We start from the raw sequence: 14,372 nt of genomic DNA, 5'->3' as shown, positions 1-14,372 counted from the left end.
AGTGCTGACAACTAGTCTCCTACAGATGGTGTTTTATTCACGGAATTACGTCGTGCATTTTCTAAGTGAGAATGCAGAGCCGAGTGCTGGGGTTAGCGCCCCTCGGTGGGCCGGGCGCTGCGGCTTCTGCAAGCAGAGGAGGAGGGGTGACACCCTCTGCATCAGGCGCCTGCTGGGCCGCGGACCACAGTGTTGGCTGGACTGCAGGAATCGCTTCACTCTGTTTTGTGACTAAGCTTTAGAAAGACTTAGGTAACATAGCCACATTTCAAGCAATCTAAATATTCGGCATGTAGCTCAAATCACTGAACTTTGATCCAATCTGAAAGTGCATCTTTGAGGAAAGCAGCATATGTGACTCCATGGTAGCAGAAGGCACACTCGCTGGAGGCCAGAGGGCTGGTGCTGTGTGTTCTGAGGCCAATAAGGTGTCTTGAGTTGTTTTCCCAGACCAGAAGGAAAGGGTTGGATGTGAGACCAGGGGCTCTCGGACTCCATTTTCCCAAGCCGTGAAGACCTAGTGAGCTCCCTGAGGCCGCCCTAGTGTGGGAGTGGGGAAGTGCCAAGTGGGGAGAGCCTGAGCCCGGCACCCTAGTTGGGTCAGGCAGGAGCAGTGCGCTTTATCTGTCAGAGCCCCCAGCTGGACAGTGATGTCCCTTTCAGGTTACAGCTTCTACGCTCAAGTCAGTTAGACCAGGCCGTATGCCTGCTTGGGAGAAAAAGACATCCGAGCAGTGAACACACGGACAGACTGTGTGGAGCGCACCAGCACCCCACAGCAGTTATAGAAGATGCTGAGTAGAAGGTTATGAACCGAGGCCGGGACAGTCTAACATCGACTGGCGTGCACATAGTAAACACAAAGGACGTTCACCAAGAGGAGAGGAGTGGAGGCTTCGTCAGGAAAGGAGCCACGCGGGGATGTTGGAAATGGACAATGGCCCCTACAGCAGGGGTACGGTGATGTGAGTCCCAGTGACCTGCTTTTAGGAACGGACAATGCTTTCAGACTCGTTAGAATATTCGTGTAGTGTGATGCCGCTATTTCTCACATGAAATACTGTCGTTGTGGATCAGCAGGGGAAAATGAACCGTGAAAGCAGGCCATGATGAAGCACGCTTGCGGCAGGCACAAAGACGTATGTGGTAGGTCTGTGGATGAAGTCTAAGGTACTGCTTCGTTGCCTTCGGTGTGACACATCCTATCTGTTCCTCCTAAAACACCCGGCCTAAGTGTGTTCTCCCTGAAAGACAGCGGTCAGACCCTCATGGTTGACATTCTGCTCTAAAAACAGCTGCGTACTCAGTGAACTCTCCTTAATGGTCAGCGTCCACCTGCCACTTCTGCCCTGCAAATGTGTTCAACTCGGGCCTCGCAGAGTTCCCGGCTGAGAGGGACCAGGAGGACCGTCCCTGTGAAAGGAGCTGAGGGCAAGTCGCATGGATCGATGTCCCTGGTAGGGTGAGGCAGGGGAGCGGCAGCCAGAGCTGGGAAAAACTGGAGGTGACAGGGACCCTGCAGGGACACGGGGACACAGGGAAGGTGTTTTCAGGAGAGGAGTGGGCATTCCATCACAAGGGGCCACGTCTGTGGAGCAGCGGGTCTGGCTGAATTTCCCACAATTGAGCCAGAATCCCAGAGGGATGGGCGTGGCAAACAGGCAGAACTTCCAGAGCCTTCGCACAGCCAGACAGACCCTCTGATTCATCCGGCTAGTCACCCCAGGCTCAGCTAGGAGAACCCGCCCTGATGGGACCCAACCATCACTCCTGAGGTTGACCCGGAGGTGCCATGGTTCTCCGACTCTTCCTGGGTGGTAGAAATGGGAAGACTGTGGGGATGTGCGTGAATATGTAAGATAACGTAGGTATTTTTGAAAACACCCTCACTGTAAACATGGTGTGAGTACCTCGCGTGCAGAATTTGGGTCCTGCTCTTTCACTGTGGCCCGCCCCCTGAGAATGCAGGGCCCTGCATTTCTGCTCTTCATTTCCTGCTTCCGTGCACTGTGCGAAAAGTTACACCTGCGTGCACAAGCAGGCTTTCCGGTTATGGTCAGTGTGCACAGGCCAGAGTGTGGCTTTTTCTCTTACACGTCTGAGTCGGGCAGTTCGTCTGCATGCTGCACAGTTACCTCTGATGACCGTCTGTCCTTCTTCTGCCTTAGGCAGCGTGTATTAATGCCAGATACTAGCCTGGCATTGAAAGACTGTAAGAAATTTGTTTTTAACTAAGTCCAAACGCATTTTTGTCTGCGGATTGTAAAGTGGAGTCCCCAGGCCTTCATCCCCTCTCATAGCCACCTGGCTTTAGTTCCACGGCTACCCCTGGGCTTGTGCTCTCTGATGTCACCAAGTGTGTGTCATTGCCACCGCTGCCACTTCCATCAGACTGAGGTGACAGCTATAATCCAGGTCCTACCCATCACACGCCACAGACGCTGAACCCTGTATGGTCAGAGAGAAGGTTGCCGGCTGCCTTGATGGGGCGTAAGTCCTTGTTAGATGACAAGTCAGCTTACACGGGAGGCGTAGATATGCTGGTTCAGTCAGATCTTCCTCAGATCTGTAATGCCATTCAGAGCGGTTTTTCTGGGGGTGCTACCAACTTACCCCCCCCACATTCCATTCTTCTAATCTCCTCGCTCTTCCTCCCAGGGTGCGGGAGTGCGGCCCCTTCGACCACCTGCATCGCATTTCCCACCCAGTGTGTCTACGCCTGTTCTCCCACATCGCACTCTGTGGTTTTTATCTGGCTGTCGCTTGGGCTTCATCACTTGGGCACGTCCTAAAGAAGCGTGGACTGTGCTGCCTCACGTGTTCTTCCCGTCTGCACTTTCCTAGGCCGCTTCCACTGCTTGATGTACTCAGAATAACCTCTTGACGTTTGCAGGACACAAGCCAATGCCACTGTAACGCTCCTCGGTGCAGATGAAAATACAACAGATTGTCGGTCCTTTTGGGGAGAAGTCAGAGCCCTTCACAGACATTAGCTCATTCACATTCACCACAGCTGCATTAGAGACAACAGGACAGGTGTTATTGCTGTTTTGCAAATGGATGCTGAGGTCACCTGAGGAGCTTTAGGTGAAAGCTGAAAGGACATTGCAGGGGAAAGTTGGCAGAGGCCAGCCGCACTCGGGGTCCCAGGATCCCATCGTCTCTGCCACGTGCGGTCATACCTGTCATGCCCGTGGCAGTGTTTGGGGGCCTGCCGGTGCCCGCAGGAGGCAGGGCCCTGGGAGACAGGGAAGTAACTAGAGCAAAGAAAATCAGTTCCGCGCAGCCTCTGGGCCGACGAGCATTCCCCTCTGCACACACACTTAAGTCTGATGACTTTTCACACTGGAAATTCCCGGCCAGTTCTACACACATCATTGCTTTTACCACTCATGATTACCATAAGCAGACCTCATTCTGTGGACCTGAACTCTCCTTTCCATTCCGTAGCCCAGGAAGCTCTCTCCCCCTAAAGCAGCTCCATTGGCTCCTTAACGGCAGCCTGGGTCCTGCAAGTAGAACAGGCTAATGATATAACACATTAGGGAATTCTTTTCAGCAGAGAAAACAATACCATCTTTTGGCTTATTTGAAGATGTTAATCTCAGGAGCCATTTTCTAACTGGCACAGTCAGCCTTGATACCTTCAGGCAGCAGCATGTTCTCTGTCTAATTGTGTTTTGGACAGCGGGCTGAGTCATACCACAGGGAGTGGAGAGAAGGAAGAATAATTGGGCATCAGAAGCCTTCTAATGATTTCCAACCCCGATCCAAGGGCAAAGGAAAAGTGTGACTTCTGAGACAGATGAAGATAAATGCAACCACTTTCAATAGAATTACAACAGCCCTTCCAGGGACCCTGGAGTTCAAGAAAGGGTTAATTGGCAGGACAGAGAGGTGGCCAGTGCTCGCCCTGGAGGGGGTCCTCAGCAAGTCAAGGTTTTGAGCGACAATGTCCACAAAGAAAGCCCGGCTGAGGGCTCGTTATCTGGGTGTGCATAGCCACGAGTGAGCCTGCTCTTACGAAGGCCCGCACTAGGGAGGTACGGCTCTTGATTCAGGGTAATTTCAGGCCCTCCTGCAGCAGTGCGCGGAAGTCAGGGCTGTCCTCGGTGAGCCCCAGGAAGCTGACAAAGGAAGGGCTCCCGCTTGTTCCAGGCTGTGCGCGCAGCGTGTCCTCTCTTAGGGGGCTCTTCCAGGAAGCTGTAGCGCAGAAATGAGAGCCAGATGACCGCCTCCGAAATTTGGCTCCCATTCTCCCGAATTTGCATTTATTTTAATGCACTTCGAATCAATGGGCATCTCCTGATCTGATTCTTATAATGGTATTGCTTCAGCTTTTAGGGAAATAAAGAGAACAAGGGGGGAAGTACTTCCCTTCATAAGTTCTTGGTCTTTTCCCCAAACTTTGCCCTAAATTTTAATGTTAACATTGAAAAAGGTCAAACCAACAGCAAAATCTGTATACATTTTACCCAAATTTACCAATTGTTAACATCTTTCTACTTACACAGTTTTTCCTTTGTGTGTGTATTTTGCTTTCTGAACCACTTGAAAACACTGATGTTACTCATCTGGTGATGGTGTTATGTCCCGATAAACCATCGTAAGTTGAAAATCTCAAAAGTCAAAGGCGCATTTCACACACCTAACCCACTGAAGTCCAGCCCCGCCTACCTCACCAGGCTCAGCGCACTTCCGGGAGCCGGCAGTCGGGCAGTCTCCTCCCTGATGCTGCGGTGTCGCACCCACGGCACTCGCCCAGGGAGGGTCAGCATTCGGAGCACAGTCTGTACCGGATACAGTCACACCATTGTGACAGTTTGACCTACCAGGCTTTGACTGTACGTGTTGGGGCTGTCTGTATGTCGCAGGCATGCTGACACGTAACCCCCCAAGTTCTTTAGGTTGTGTCTCTTAAGAACGAGAATATTCTCCTTCATAACCACAGTGCCATTACCTACTCCCCAAAATGCAACATTGCTCCAATAGTCTTACGCAGCTCATGTTCATGCCCCTTAATCTTCCCAGTAATGCTGTCTATACCATCCACTGAAAAATCTGAAAAATGCATGCGTTGTATTTAGTTGACATGTCTGCTTAGTATCCTTTAATCCAGGGAGGCCACACACACACACACACACACACACACACACACCCAGCTCTCCTTAACACCGACGGCTTTGAACAGCCCAGGCCAGCTGGCCTGTCCAGGGTCCAAAAGTCTGCATTGGCCTGACAGTTTCCCCCCAGGTTAGATTCAGCCTGAGCATTTTTGGCAAGAATTATTACATCAGTGATGTTGGATTGCATCCATCCCAGCATCACATCAGGGAGCCCACAGTGTCAGTTTGTCCTTTTATTGGTGATGCTACGTTTGACCATTTGGTTAAGATGACATTCCTGACATCTGTCTGCTACCTTTGTTTTAAATTAAAAGTAATACATAGAGTGGCTCTTTGAAACTATAAGTATCACGCTCCCGGACAACATTTCACCCAGTGGTTCTAGCGTCCATGAACAGATGACTCCTGCCTGAACCGGTTATTACAGTGGCAGCGGCAAATGATGCCTCTCAGATTCTCTAATTCCGCTGCCCGTTCCTATTGCAGTCAGCATTCTTCTGAGAAAAGAGCTTTTCCTCTCGTTGCCTGTGGGGATTCTTTCTATTATTTGACATTATTTTGCAGCATTCCTAGTGTTTTTCTCTATCTCAGAGGGCCCTAATTCTTTAAAGTGGTCTGCTGAATTTTGGAACGAGATGTTTGAGACTCAGCCTGTACTTTGCCAGCCCTGGGCCAGGAGTCTAAATAGCCAACTTTCAATACAAAGAACGTTCTAGGGAAGCAATGAAGCCATTTGTAAATAGAAAAGAGGGAATCATTATCCACCAGTAGGGGGAGAGCCAGAGTGAGCTGTACAGGCTAGACGGTGGCATATGTCTTTAGCCTTGAAGGACACAGCAAGCATGGAAAAGACTGGAGATGTGCCAGAAGAGAGGGCACCTCAGAGCTTTCCAGGGGAGCAGGAAGTTCCCGATCCACTAAAGAAAAGGCCCTTGGCCGATATGGGAGGAAGCAGCCAGATGATGAAGGGCCTCACATGGCCGGGCAAGAGGTTTGGGGTGTGGGACGGGAAGGTGACAGGCAAGGGGGCCTATCAGTTATTCCTCCACGTGGGGATGACATGATCGCTAGGGAGGAGGGGGGGAGCTGGTGGTCTGGGGTGAGTGTGGTGCACGTTGCTGGTGTGTGCCAGGCAGGGCCCACTCCTCCCGTCCCTCCAGGAGTGCAGCGTGCATTCCGTCAGCGGTTTCAGGTTAGCTTGGTTGAGACTTGGCATTTCGGTGCTCTTTGCTAAAGTTCCGCTACGTATTCCTCAGCCTTCAGCTTTGAAGGGCCGAGGACTGGCTTTCTCCCTGCTGAGTGGGTATGTTAAGTACCTGTAAATGATTTAATATTCTCGCGTTGAAGTCAGTAGTCCCTATGTAACCCGAGACTGCATCCCTGCGTGTGTGCAGGTGAAAGGAAAATCAGTGCCTGTAATAAGCAGCCCAGAAACAATGCTGCCCTGGAAGACAGATACTGGAGTCCTGAGTGTGGGCCCCGCGTCAGTGACCTCAGTCAGCACGTCCAGCCCATACAGCAGCCACTACTGCCCGTGTAAATACGCATCGGGTCCCAAAGACTTAGTATGAAGAAGGAACGTAGGACACCTCAAGAGTTGTTATGTTGTCGACATGTCAAAATCACATTTTAGACATACGGGATTAAATGAATAGAAGTGGCCCATCCCTGACATGTTATTCAACTTAGGATTGGAAGTCCCAGCCAGAACAGTTAGGCAAAATGAAAAAAAAAAATCAGGAAGGAAGAAGTAAAATTGTCACTACTTTCAGATAGGTGATGTAATATTATACAGGGGGGCAAAAGTAGGCTTACAGTTGTAAATAATACAATAATAAATAATAATATAAGACCAAACTATGTTTTGTGTACTCATAGCTATAAACCTATTTTTGCCCAGCCTGTATATAAAAAAAAAAACTCTAAAGACTCCATAAAAAAACTGTTAGAAAGTAATAAATGAATTCAGTGAACATGCAGGATACACAAATGAATACACAAAAATCTATTGTATTTCTATATATTAATAACAAACTATCAGAAAGAATTTACAGTTGCATAAAATAAAATATCTAGGAAAAAATTTAACCAAGGAGGTGAAAGAGCTCTACACTGAAAACTATTAGACACTGATGAAATAAATTGAAAAAGACACAAATAAACGGGAAGATATTTCAAGCTTATGGACTGGAAGAATTAATCCTGATAAAATGTCCATCCTCCACAAAGCGATCTACAGATTCATTGCCATGTCCACCAGAACTGTGGTGGCATTTTTTACAGGAATGGATAGAACCACAGAAGACCCAGCAATCTTGAGGAAGAACAGAGCTGGAGGCGTCACCCTTCCTGATTTCAAACTATATCACAAAGCTATTGTCATCAAACAGTGTGGTACTGGCCTTTTAAAAAGACACAGATCAATGGAACAAATAGCCCAGAAATAAACCCATGCTCATATAGTCAGTTTCTAACAAGGGAGCCAAGGTATACAGTGGAGAAAGGACAATCTCTACAATAAATCGTGTTGGGAAAGCTGGGCCTCAATTGAACACCATACAACAATCAACGAAAAATGGGTTAAAGATCTGAACATAAGACCTGAAGTTGTAAAACCCCTACAAGAAAACACAGGGAGAAGTCTCCTTTTCATCAGCCTTGACAGTGATTCTTCTGACTTGACAACAAAAGCAAAGGCCATAAAAACAAAAATAAATAAGTGGGACTATGTCAATTAAAATCCCCTTCAGAGTAAAGGAAACCATCAGCAAGATGCACAGGCAGCCTACTGAAGGGAAGGAAATGCTTGCAAATGATCAGATAACAAGTCAATATCCAAAACATACAAAGAGCTCCTACAACTCAGTAGCAGAAAAGAAAAAAAAAAAAAAAAACCAGTCTGGTTAAAAAGTGGACAGAGGATCTGAACGGACATTTTTCCAAAGAAGACACACAGACAGCCAACAGGTATGTGAAACATCACTAATCAGGGAAATGCAAATCAAAACAAGAATGTGACGTCACGCCTGTTAGAATGGCTGTCATCAAAAAGACCAGAAATTGCAAGTGTTGGCTTGAGTGGGGAGAAAAAAGGCTGTGCACCGTTGGTAGGAGTCAATCAGCGCAGCCAACATGGAAAACAGTGTGGAGGGTCCTCAAAGATTAAAAATAGATCCACCATTCAGTCCAGCAGCCCCACTTCTGGGTATTTATCTGAAGGAAAAAAACCCAGTAACTTGAAAAGGTATCAGTATCCCCATGTTCGCTTCAGCATTATTCATAATAACCAAGACATGGAAACTAAGTGTTCAGTGATGAATATCACTCAGCCGTGAAATAGAAGGAAATCTTGCCATTTGCAACAATATGGATGGTCCTTGAGCGCATTATGCAAAGTGAAATAAGTCAGACAGAAAAAGACAAATCCCTTATGGTCGCACTTCTATGTGGAATGTTAAAAACAAACAACCCGAACAGAGAACAGATTGGTGGAGGACACAGTTATGAAACAAGTGCTATGGACGTGCTGGCCTGGCCGTAGTCACAGTACCGCGTTGTATTTCCGGGAGCGGCCGAGAGGGGTCTTAGAAGTTCTCATCCCGTCACAGTATGCATGTGTCGAATTGTTATATTGTACACTTGAAAATAATATGTCAATTATATCTCAACGACAGCAAATGTACATGCTAACATTTTACTTATATTTACTTTTTTAATGTGGCTACTGGAAAATTAAAACGTAGATGTGTGGGTCACATATTTCTATTGGATAGTGCCAATATACAGATAACTGTATTTCTATGATATATGGTCTTAGACTTCTTTTCTTGCTAAGACTCTAATCAACGTGAATACACAAAAGGCGTGTGCTCTATGCCTATAAATTAGGGTTACTTTGAGTTTCTGCCTTCAAGACCATGAGAAGGTGATATATCACTTTAACTTTTGAAAATATTCAAGAAAACTACAAGTGTAAGTGCTTTCTTATAGGAAACAACTTTAATAACAGTGTTCCCAAGTGTTTCTATTTTTTTAAAGATTTTATTTATTTTTAGAGAGAAGAGAAAGGAGGGAGAAAGAGGGAGAGAAACATCGATCGGTTGCCTCTCACACGCCCCCAACCCAGGCTTGTGCCCTGACTGGGAGTCAAACCTGCCACCTTTCAGTTTACAGGACGATGCCCAACCCACTGAGCCACCCAGCCAGAGCAAGGGGTCCTATTTTAAAAGTGTAAATTAACCATTTTTAAATAGAAAGTTTGCCTCCCACATTCACATAGAAAGCTCCTTTTTAAGTCTAGAGTTCAAAAAATTATAAAGACCAACTGTAGTGAGCTGATTGTAGAGGCAGCATGCTTGCTTTCCTGCTCCTGCAGTGTCCTGTTCTGCCCTGTGTGGCCCTTTCTCCAAACAGGCTGGGGTCTTTGAGAGGGGGGATGGCGTGGGGCATGCGGTGCTTCCGCTGCGCCAGCCTTGGAGCTGGTTAGCTGCTGATTCGTAGCCCCACCTACACGCAGTGTAGGTCCCAGCCCAGCCGCCCGCCCTCTGCAGAGCCAGCACGGGGCTCTGTAGCCAGGGAGCTCGGTGGAGTGTTCTGCTTGCTGTGGTCCCCAAGCAAAAGCCTTGTCAGCCCGGGGGCCTGTTCTTGGCCCCCGCCAGGTAGGGAAGATCATTTGTAGTCCCGCCCACTGTTGAATACAACCTCCAACCCCACCTGACCAGGAAACCTAGCCAGACCTAGGAATCGACAAAGCCCATCCTGTACCCCAATTGCAGTGGCCCTGGAGAGCAGGGCCAATATAGTAACCATGTGGCCGGGGAGCTTGGTGCACAATTCTACTCAATTTGTCCCCAGACAAGAGCCTTGCTGGACTTGGAGTCTGTAGAGCTGCCGCACTTGGGCGGGGGAAAACGAATGTATAGCTCTGTCCACTATTGAATGCAGCCTCAGCAGGCCCAGCCAGGGACGCTAACCAGAGCACCTGGGAAGCCACACAGCCTGTCCTACAGCCCTGCTTATAGAGGCACGTGACTTTCCCCATCTGCAGCACAAAGCTGGCGGCTTCATGTGGCCAGGGAGTTCGGTGTGCAGTCCTGCCTGATGCAGTCGCCCAGCAAGAGCCCAGCTGGCCCCTGAGCTGGCTGGCTGCACCGCAGGGAAGCTGCTTGGTGGCCCTGCATCCTGCTGTGGCTGTAGGACCCGTACTGTCTGTCTAGGAAGCCTGGCCAGGGAGCCCAGGCAGCTGTGCAGCTCAGCCTACAGTTTGGCAGGCGACCGAGACAACACGTGAAACGTTTTCTAGGATAGATCGTAAGTTAGGCCACAAAACGGGTCTTAGCAAATCCAAGAAAAGTGAACCGTACCAACCGTCTTCTCTGACCACAGTGGTATGAAACTAGAAATCAGCAACAGAAGAAAACTGGAAAATGCATGAATCCATGAAATTGAACAACACTCTCCTGAGCAACCAGGGATCAAAGAAGAAACTGAAAGGGAAATAAAAAGTGCCCGAGACCAGTGAGGCTGGAAATACAGCAAAGCTGAAAGGACGCGGCAAGGCAGCTCTAAGAGGAGGCTCGCAGCTCTGAACGCCCACACCGAGATCAGGACTGAGCAGCCTAACTTTCCCCTACGGAACTCGAAAAAAGAGGAGCTAACCAAGCCCACAGTTAGCTGAAGAAAAGAAAATTATAAAGGTTACCACAGAAAGAAGCAGAGAACAAGAAAACAATAGAAAAGATCAACAAACTAAGAGCTGGTTCTTTGCAAAGATACACAGAATTAACAAACCTTTAACTAGAGTAACCATGGAAAAAAGACAGCACTCAAATCAGCACTCCTGTGAGCCCAGGTGAAAACCAGGATTTTGATCTAACCTGTCTCCAGAATCCTAAAATGCACGGTCGAACTCAGGTGGACAGCGCAGGCCCGGTCCTGGACTAGGAGTTTCCACTTTGAAGCCAGCAGGACCCCGGTGCGCCCTGTGCGAATAACACACGCCTTTGTGAATGAGTGGCCCCAGCCCGCCCCCTGTGGGCTCTTGGGAAACCCCAGGCCTGGGGGGGGGGGGGGGGGGGGCGGGGCGGGAGAATCAGCCTTCTTCCTCTAGCAGATTCCAAGTTGACTTCACAGCGAAGCTCTCTCCAGTCATCCCCGTAACCCACTAGCCACGTAAGCTTGTCTGGCTTTGCACATGTAACGTACATGCATCTTAAAGTCATTTAGAAACTTCAGGCTACTGAAGAGATGAGAGCTGCTTGCACTAAATTACAGGTTAGCGTGCCAGCCACCTGGGGGCTCTCCTCCTGTGTCGGTTCACTTCATCCCTTCGTGTTTACGTTACTACAGGTGTTGGCAAATAATTGGCGTTTTAATGAGTAAGCTCTGTGAACTGGTAGTCCTGATGTTACATTATCCTGTAATACTATTTCTGCACTTTAAAATGGCCTTTTCAAGGATTTCCTCGGAAAGAGAACAGGCTCCCTCTGGTGGGGAGTGAGCGGTAAGGTCGGATTCCTGCCCGGACACCACCGACCCTCAGTTAACACCGGGTGGGAGGGGCCTCTTCCGACTCTGACGGGTGGGCTCCACAGCGTTCGTGTGTTTTTCTCTTTGAATTTTAGCTAAATAAATAAATAAGACCGTGACGTTGGTGAAGTGAACCGCCCTTCCATAAGCCACGCCGGGTGAGGGTGCGCATCTGCACCTGGGCGCTCACTGCAGTCATCCAGTCAGAGACGTAAATAGATCTCACATCGTAATTAAGAATATGTACGTTCTCATCACGTGACTTAACTCGTCAGCCTTCGCTGGGAGAACTAAGTGGTGTGTGCGATTATCTCATCTCTTACCCTCCTTGTGCAGCTGAGCTCAATGTTACACACGCACATTTGGAAGTCTGCTTTGACCTTTGAGTTCCTATTAACTTTACAGAAAATAAGTCTTGTCCATTTTGGCTTAAGTTATGAGAAAAAAAATCAAAACCCTGTGCTGTCTTGAAGCAATTAGTTTTCTGCCCGATATCATTTATATTTGAAGCTAAAACAATGTCGCTGCAGAGTTTAGTAACTGATGTAAAATGTTCTGAATCATCAAGAAAAAATTAAAATCGCACCAGGCAAGGAATTAAGTAGCACGTTACAGAAATGGGTCTTGGTTTTACACTCGGTAAAGAAAAGAAAGGAAAGAAAAAATTTGAATGAAATTTTGTATGAGAAAGGCATACATCTGAATGGTCCACAACCAGCTCCGGGAAAGGTGGTCACCGCTCCCAGCCCCATGTCGTCTATTCCGCCTGCCCCATGTTATATAATCTTCTACCAAAGCACGTGCTTATTTGCTCTTTGGTAACTGTTGACAAAGTCATGCCACATAGAGAAAGGTTGGCTTTCACCAAACGTTTTTTCTCTCATTTTCTTACAGCAAATCACGTGCTCAGTTTCGGAACACTGGTGAGCACGTCCAACACCTACGACGGATCAGGGGTGGTGACCGTGGACACGGACCACCCGCTCCTCTGGACCATGGCCATCAAAAACTGACCTCTGGCTGACCTCATCCGCCCACCGCTCCCTGCTCAGCAGCGGTCTCGTCCTCAGTGGCAGGGTTCCCAGCCTCTCCCCGGGAAGCCGCTAGTTTTAGAGATGTCAGTGTTCAGGTAGTTCAGGTAAAGTAAACGACAGGCCTTAGTTTTATAGTGAGGGGGAAATCATTTCTAAGACAATAAATAAACTCTATCACATTCCGTCGAAAGCTGATGTGGACCATTTCACTGCACAGTTCAGTACTGATTACCCTTGTGCTATTCATCGTCCCGCTCACCCCGGAAAATGGCTTTCACTGGAAGCCGAGAAGGCTCCCCGGTACCCAGCACACACGCCGCCTCCTGCACACCCTTCGGCACTCAGCACCCCGGCTGCTCCCAGCACCCGTTAGTACCGGGCTCCTCCGTGTAACACAGGTTCAGAGGTTAGCACTGCACCCTTTTACTTTGGCCTTATTGCCATCTTTTCAGTGTCTCTTAAAAATGAGACCTAATTGTTAAATTTGAAAACAGGCCGTTCTGGAAACTCTAGCTGAAAAGAGAAATGGCATGAGAGACAAATGACAAGTCCTAGAGCCCCATGACATGCCCCAGCGCCACACTCTGGTGGAGTGACCGGCCAGCCTGCACTCCTCACAGTCACGGCCTCGACTGAAACCCCTGTGTGCAGGAGACGAGCCTGAATGTGGGGCCATTCCTGACATACCTCTCCCCGAAAATCTCCTGGTCCGTAGATGGCACGTTTATTCAGATGGCCCGAAAATGAGCTTGGTAGCCGGGGCGAGGGTGTGGGTGAGTGAGCACCGGGTGCAGAGGGGCCTGGGCCTGAAGGCCGGCATTCTCGTCCCAGTCCGGCCACGACCACCCTGAGGCCCTGTCCTCAGCTGCACACCGGAGGGGCCCGAGCCCCTGCCCACACCCAGACCGGCCACTGCCGGTTGTTGGGCGGGTAGTGCACAAGGTGACGGCGTCAAACCGCCCGGGGCCCTGAGCTGTGTTCGAGTCGCCTTCATGCTGAGACCCTCTTCTACCTCTTACCCTCTCCTGTCCCGTTTCCCAAACCGGACGTTGCCATAGCACCCTGAGGTGAGGAGGACCAGCCCTGCAGGTTCCCACACGCAACCCGAGTGCTGTGGGGAGGGGCCGCAGTCTGTCCCTCCCGGTGCTGCCAGGCAGTGGAGCGGGGAAGGCCTCTGCCGACCCGGCCTGTGAGTGATCAGTCACTAGACATGGCTGTAATTGTGTGTGCAGGTATACCTGAGGTTGAAGTCCAGGTGTCAAATAAACTGTGAGTGACCAGTCACTAGACATCGCTGTAATTGTGTGTGCAGGTATACCTGAGGTTGAAGTCCAGGTGTCAAATAAAAACTTTCAGTTAATGTGCACGCCTGCAGTCAGTTTCTAAGAAAACAGTCTCTTCTCAACTGTGTTTCATTATCACCAATCTCTCATATCAATGTTTCTATATTTTAAGATGCTCAGGGATGATGGGTAACACCAGTACTTCTGATTTCGGGAACAACCCAGGATTATCGTTAACACGTCCTCTACTCTCTCTCCACGGGAGCTACTGTCTAGATCCCCCGTGACCCCATCTGCACACCAGGGAATATGTGCAGACCTGTTCCCCTTGTGGGGTGTGGGAAGGACAGGGGGGGCTTTACGAGCAGGAGAAAAGTGAACAGAGAGGGGGACCTGCCTGA

The 14,372-nt window shown here is 49.0% G+C and overlaps 1 protein-coding gene across 4 annotated transcripts in view; it reads left to right on the top strand.

Moving 5' to 3' along the window:
- Positions 1-14,054, top strand: part of TPK1 (thiamin pyrophosphokinase 1) — a 243,838-nt gene extending 229,784 nt beyond the window's left edge. For all 4 annotated transcript variants that reach the window (XM_071221711.1, XM_053926551.1, XM_053926552.1 and 1 more), the window contains one exon: positions 12,549-14,054. In XM_071221711.1, coding sequence (XP_071077812.1) covers positions 12,549-12,667 — 119 coding nt within the window. In that variant the 3' untranslated portion in view covers positions 12,668-14,054. The remainder of the gene's footprint in view (positions 1-12,548) is intronic.
- The last annotated feature ends 318 nt before the right edge of the window (positions 14,055-14,372 follow it).

The sequence above is a fragment of the Desmodus rotundus genome, chromosome 6 (assembly GCF_022682495.2).
Source record: "Desmodus rotundus isolate HL8 chromosome 6, HLdesRot8A.1, whole genome shotgun sequence".
Taxonomy (NCBI): domain Eukaryota; kingdom Metazoa; phylum Chordata; class Mammalia; order Chiroptera; family Phyllostomidae; genus Desmodus; species Desmodus rotundus.
The sequence above is the reverse complement of the archived record's forward strand: the minus strand, read 5'-3'. Positions and strand labels throughout refer to the sequence as shown.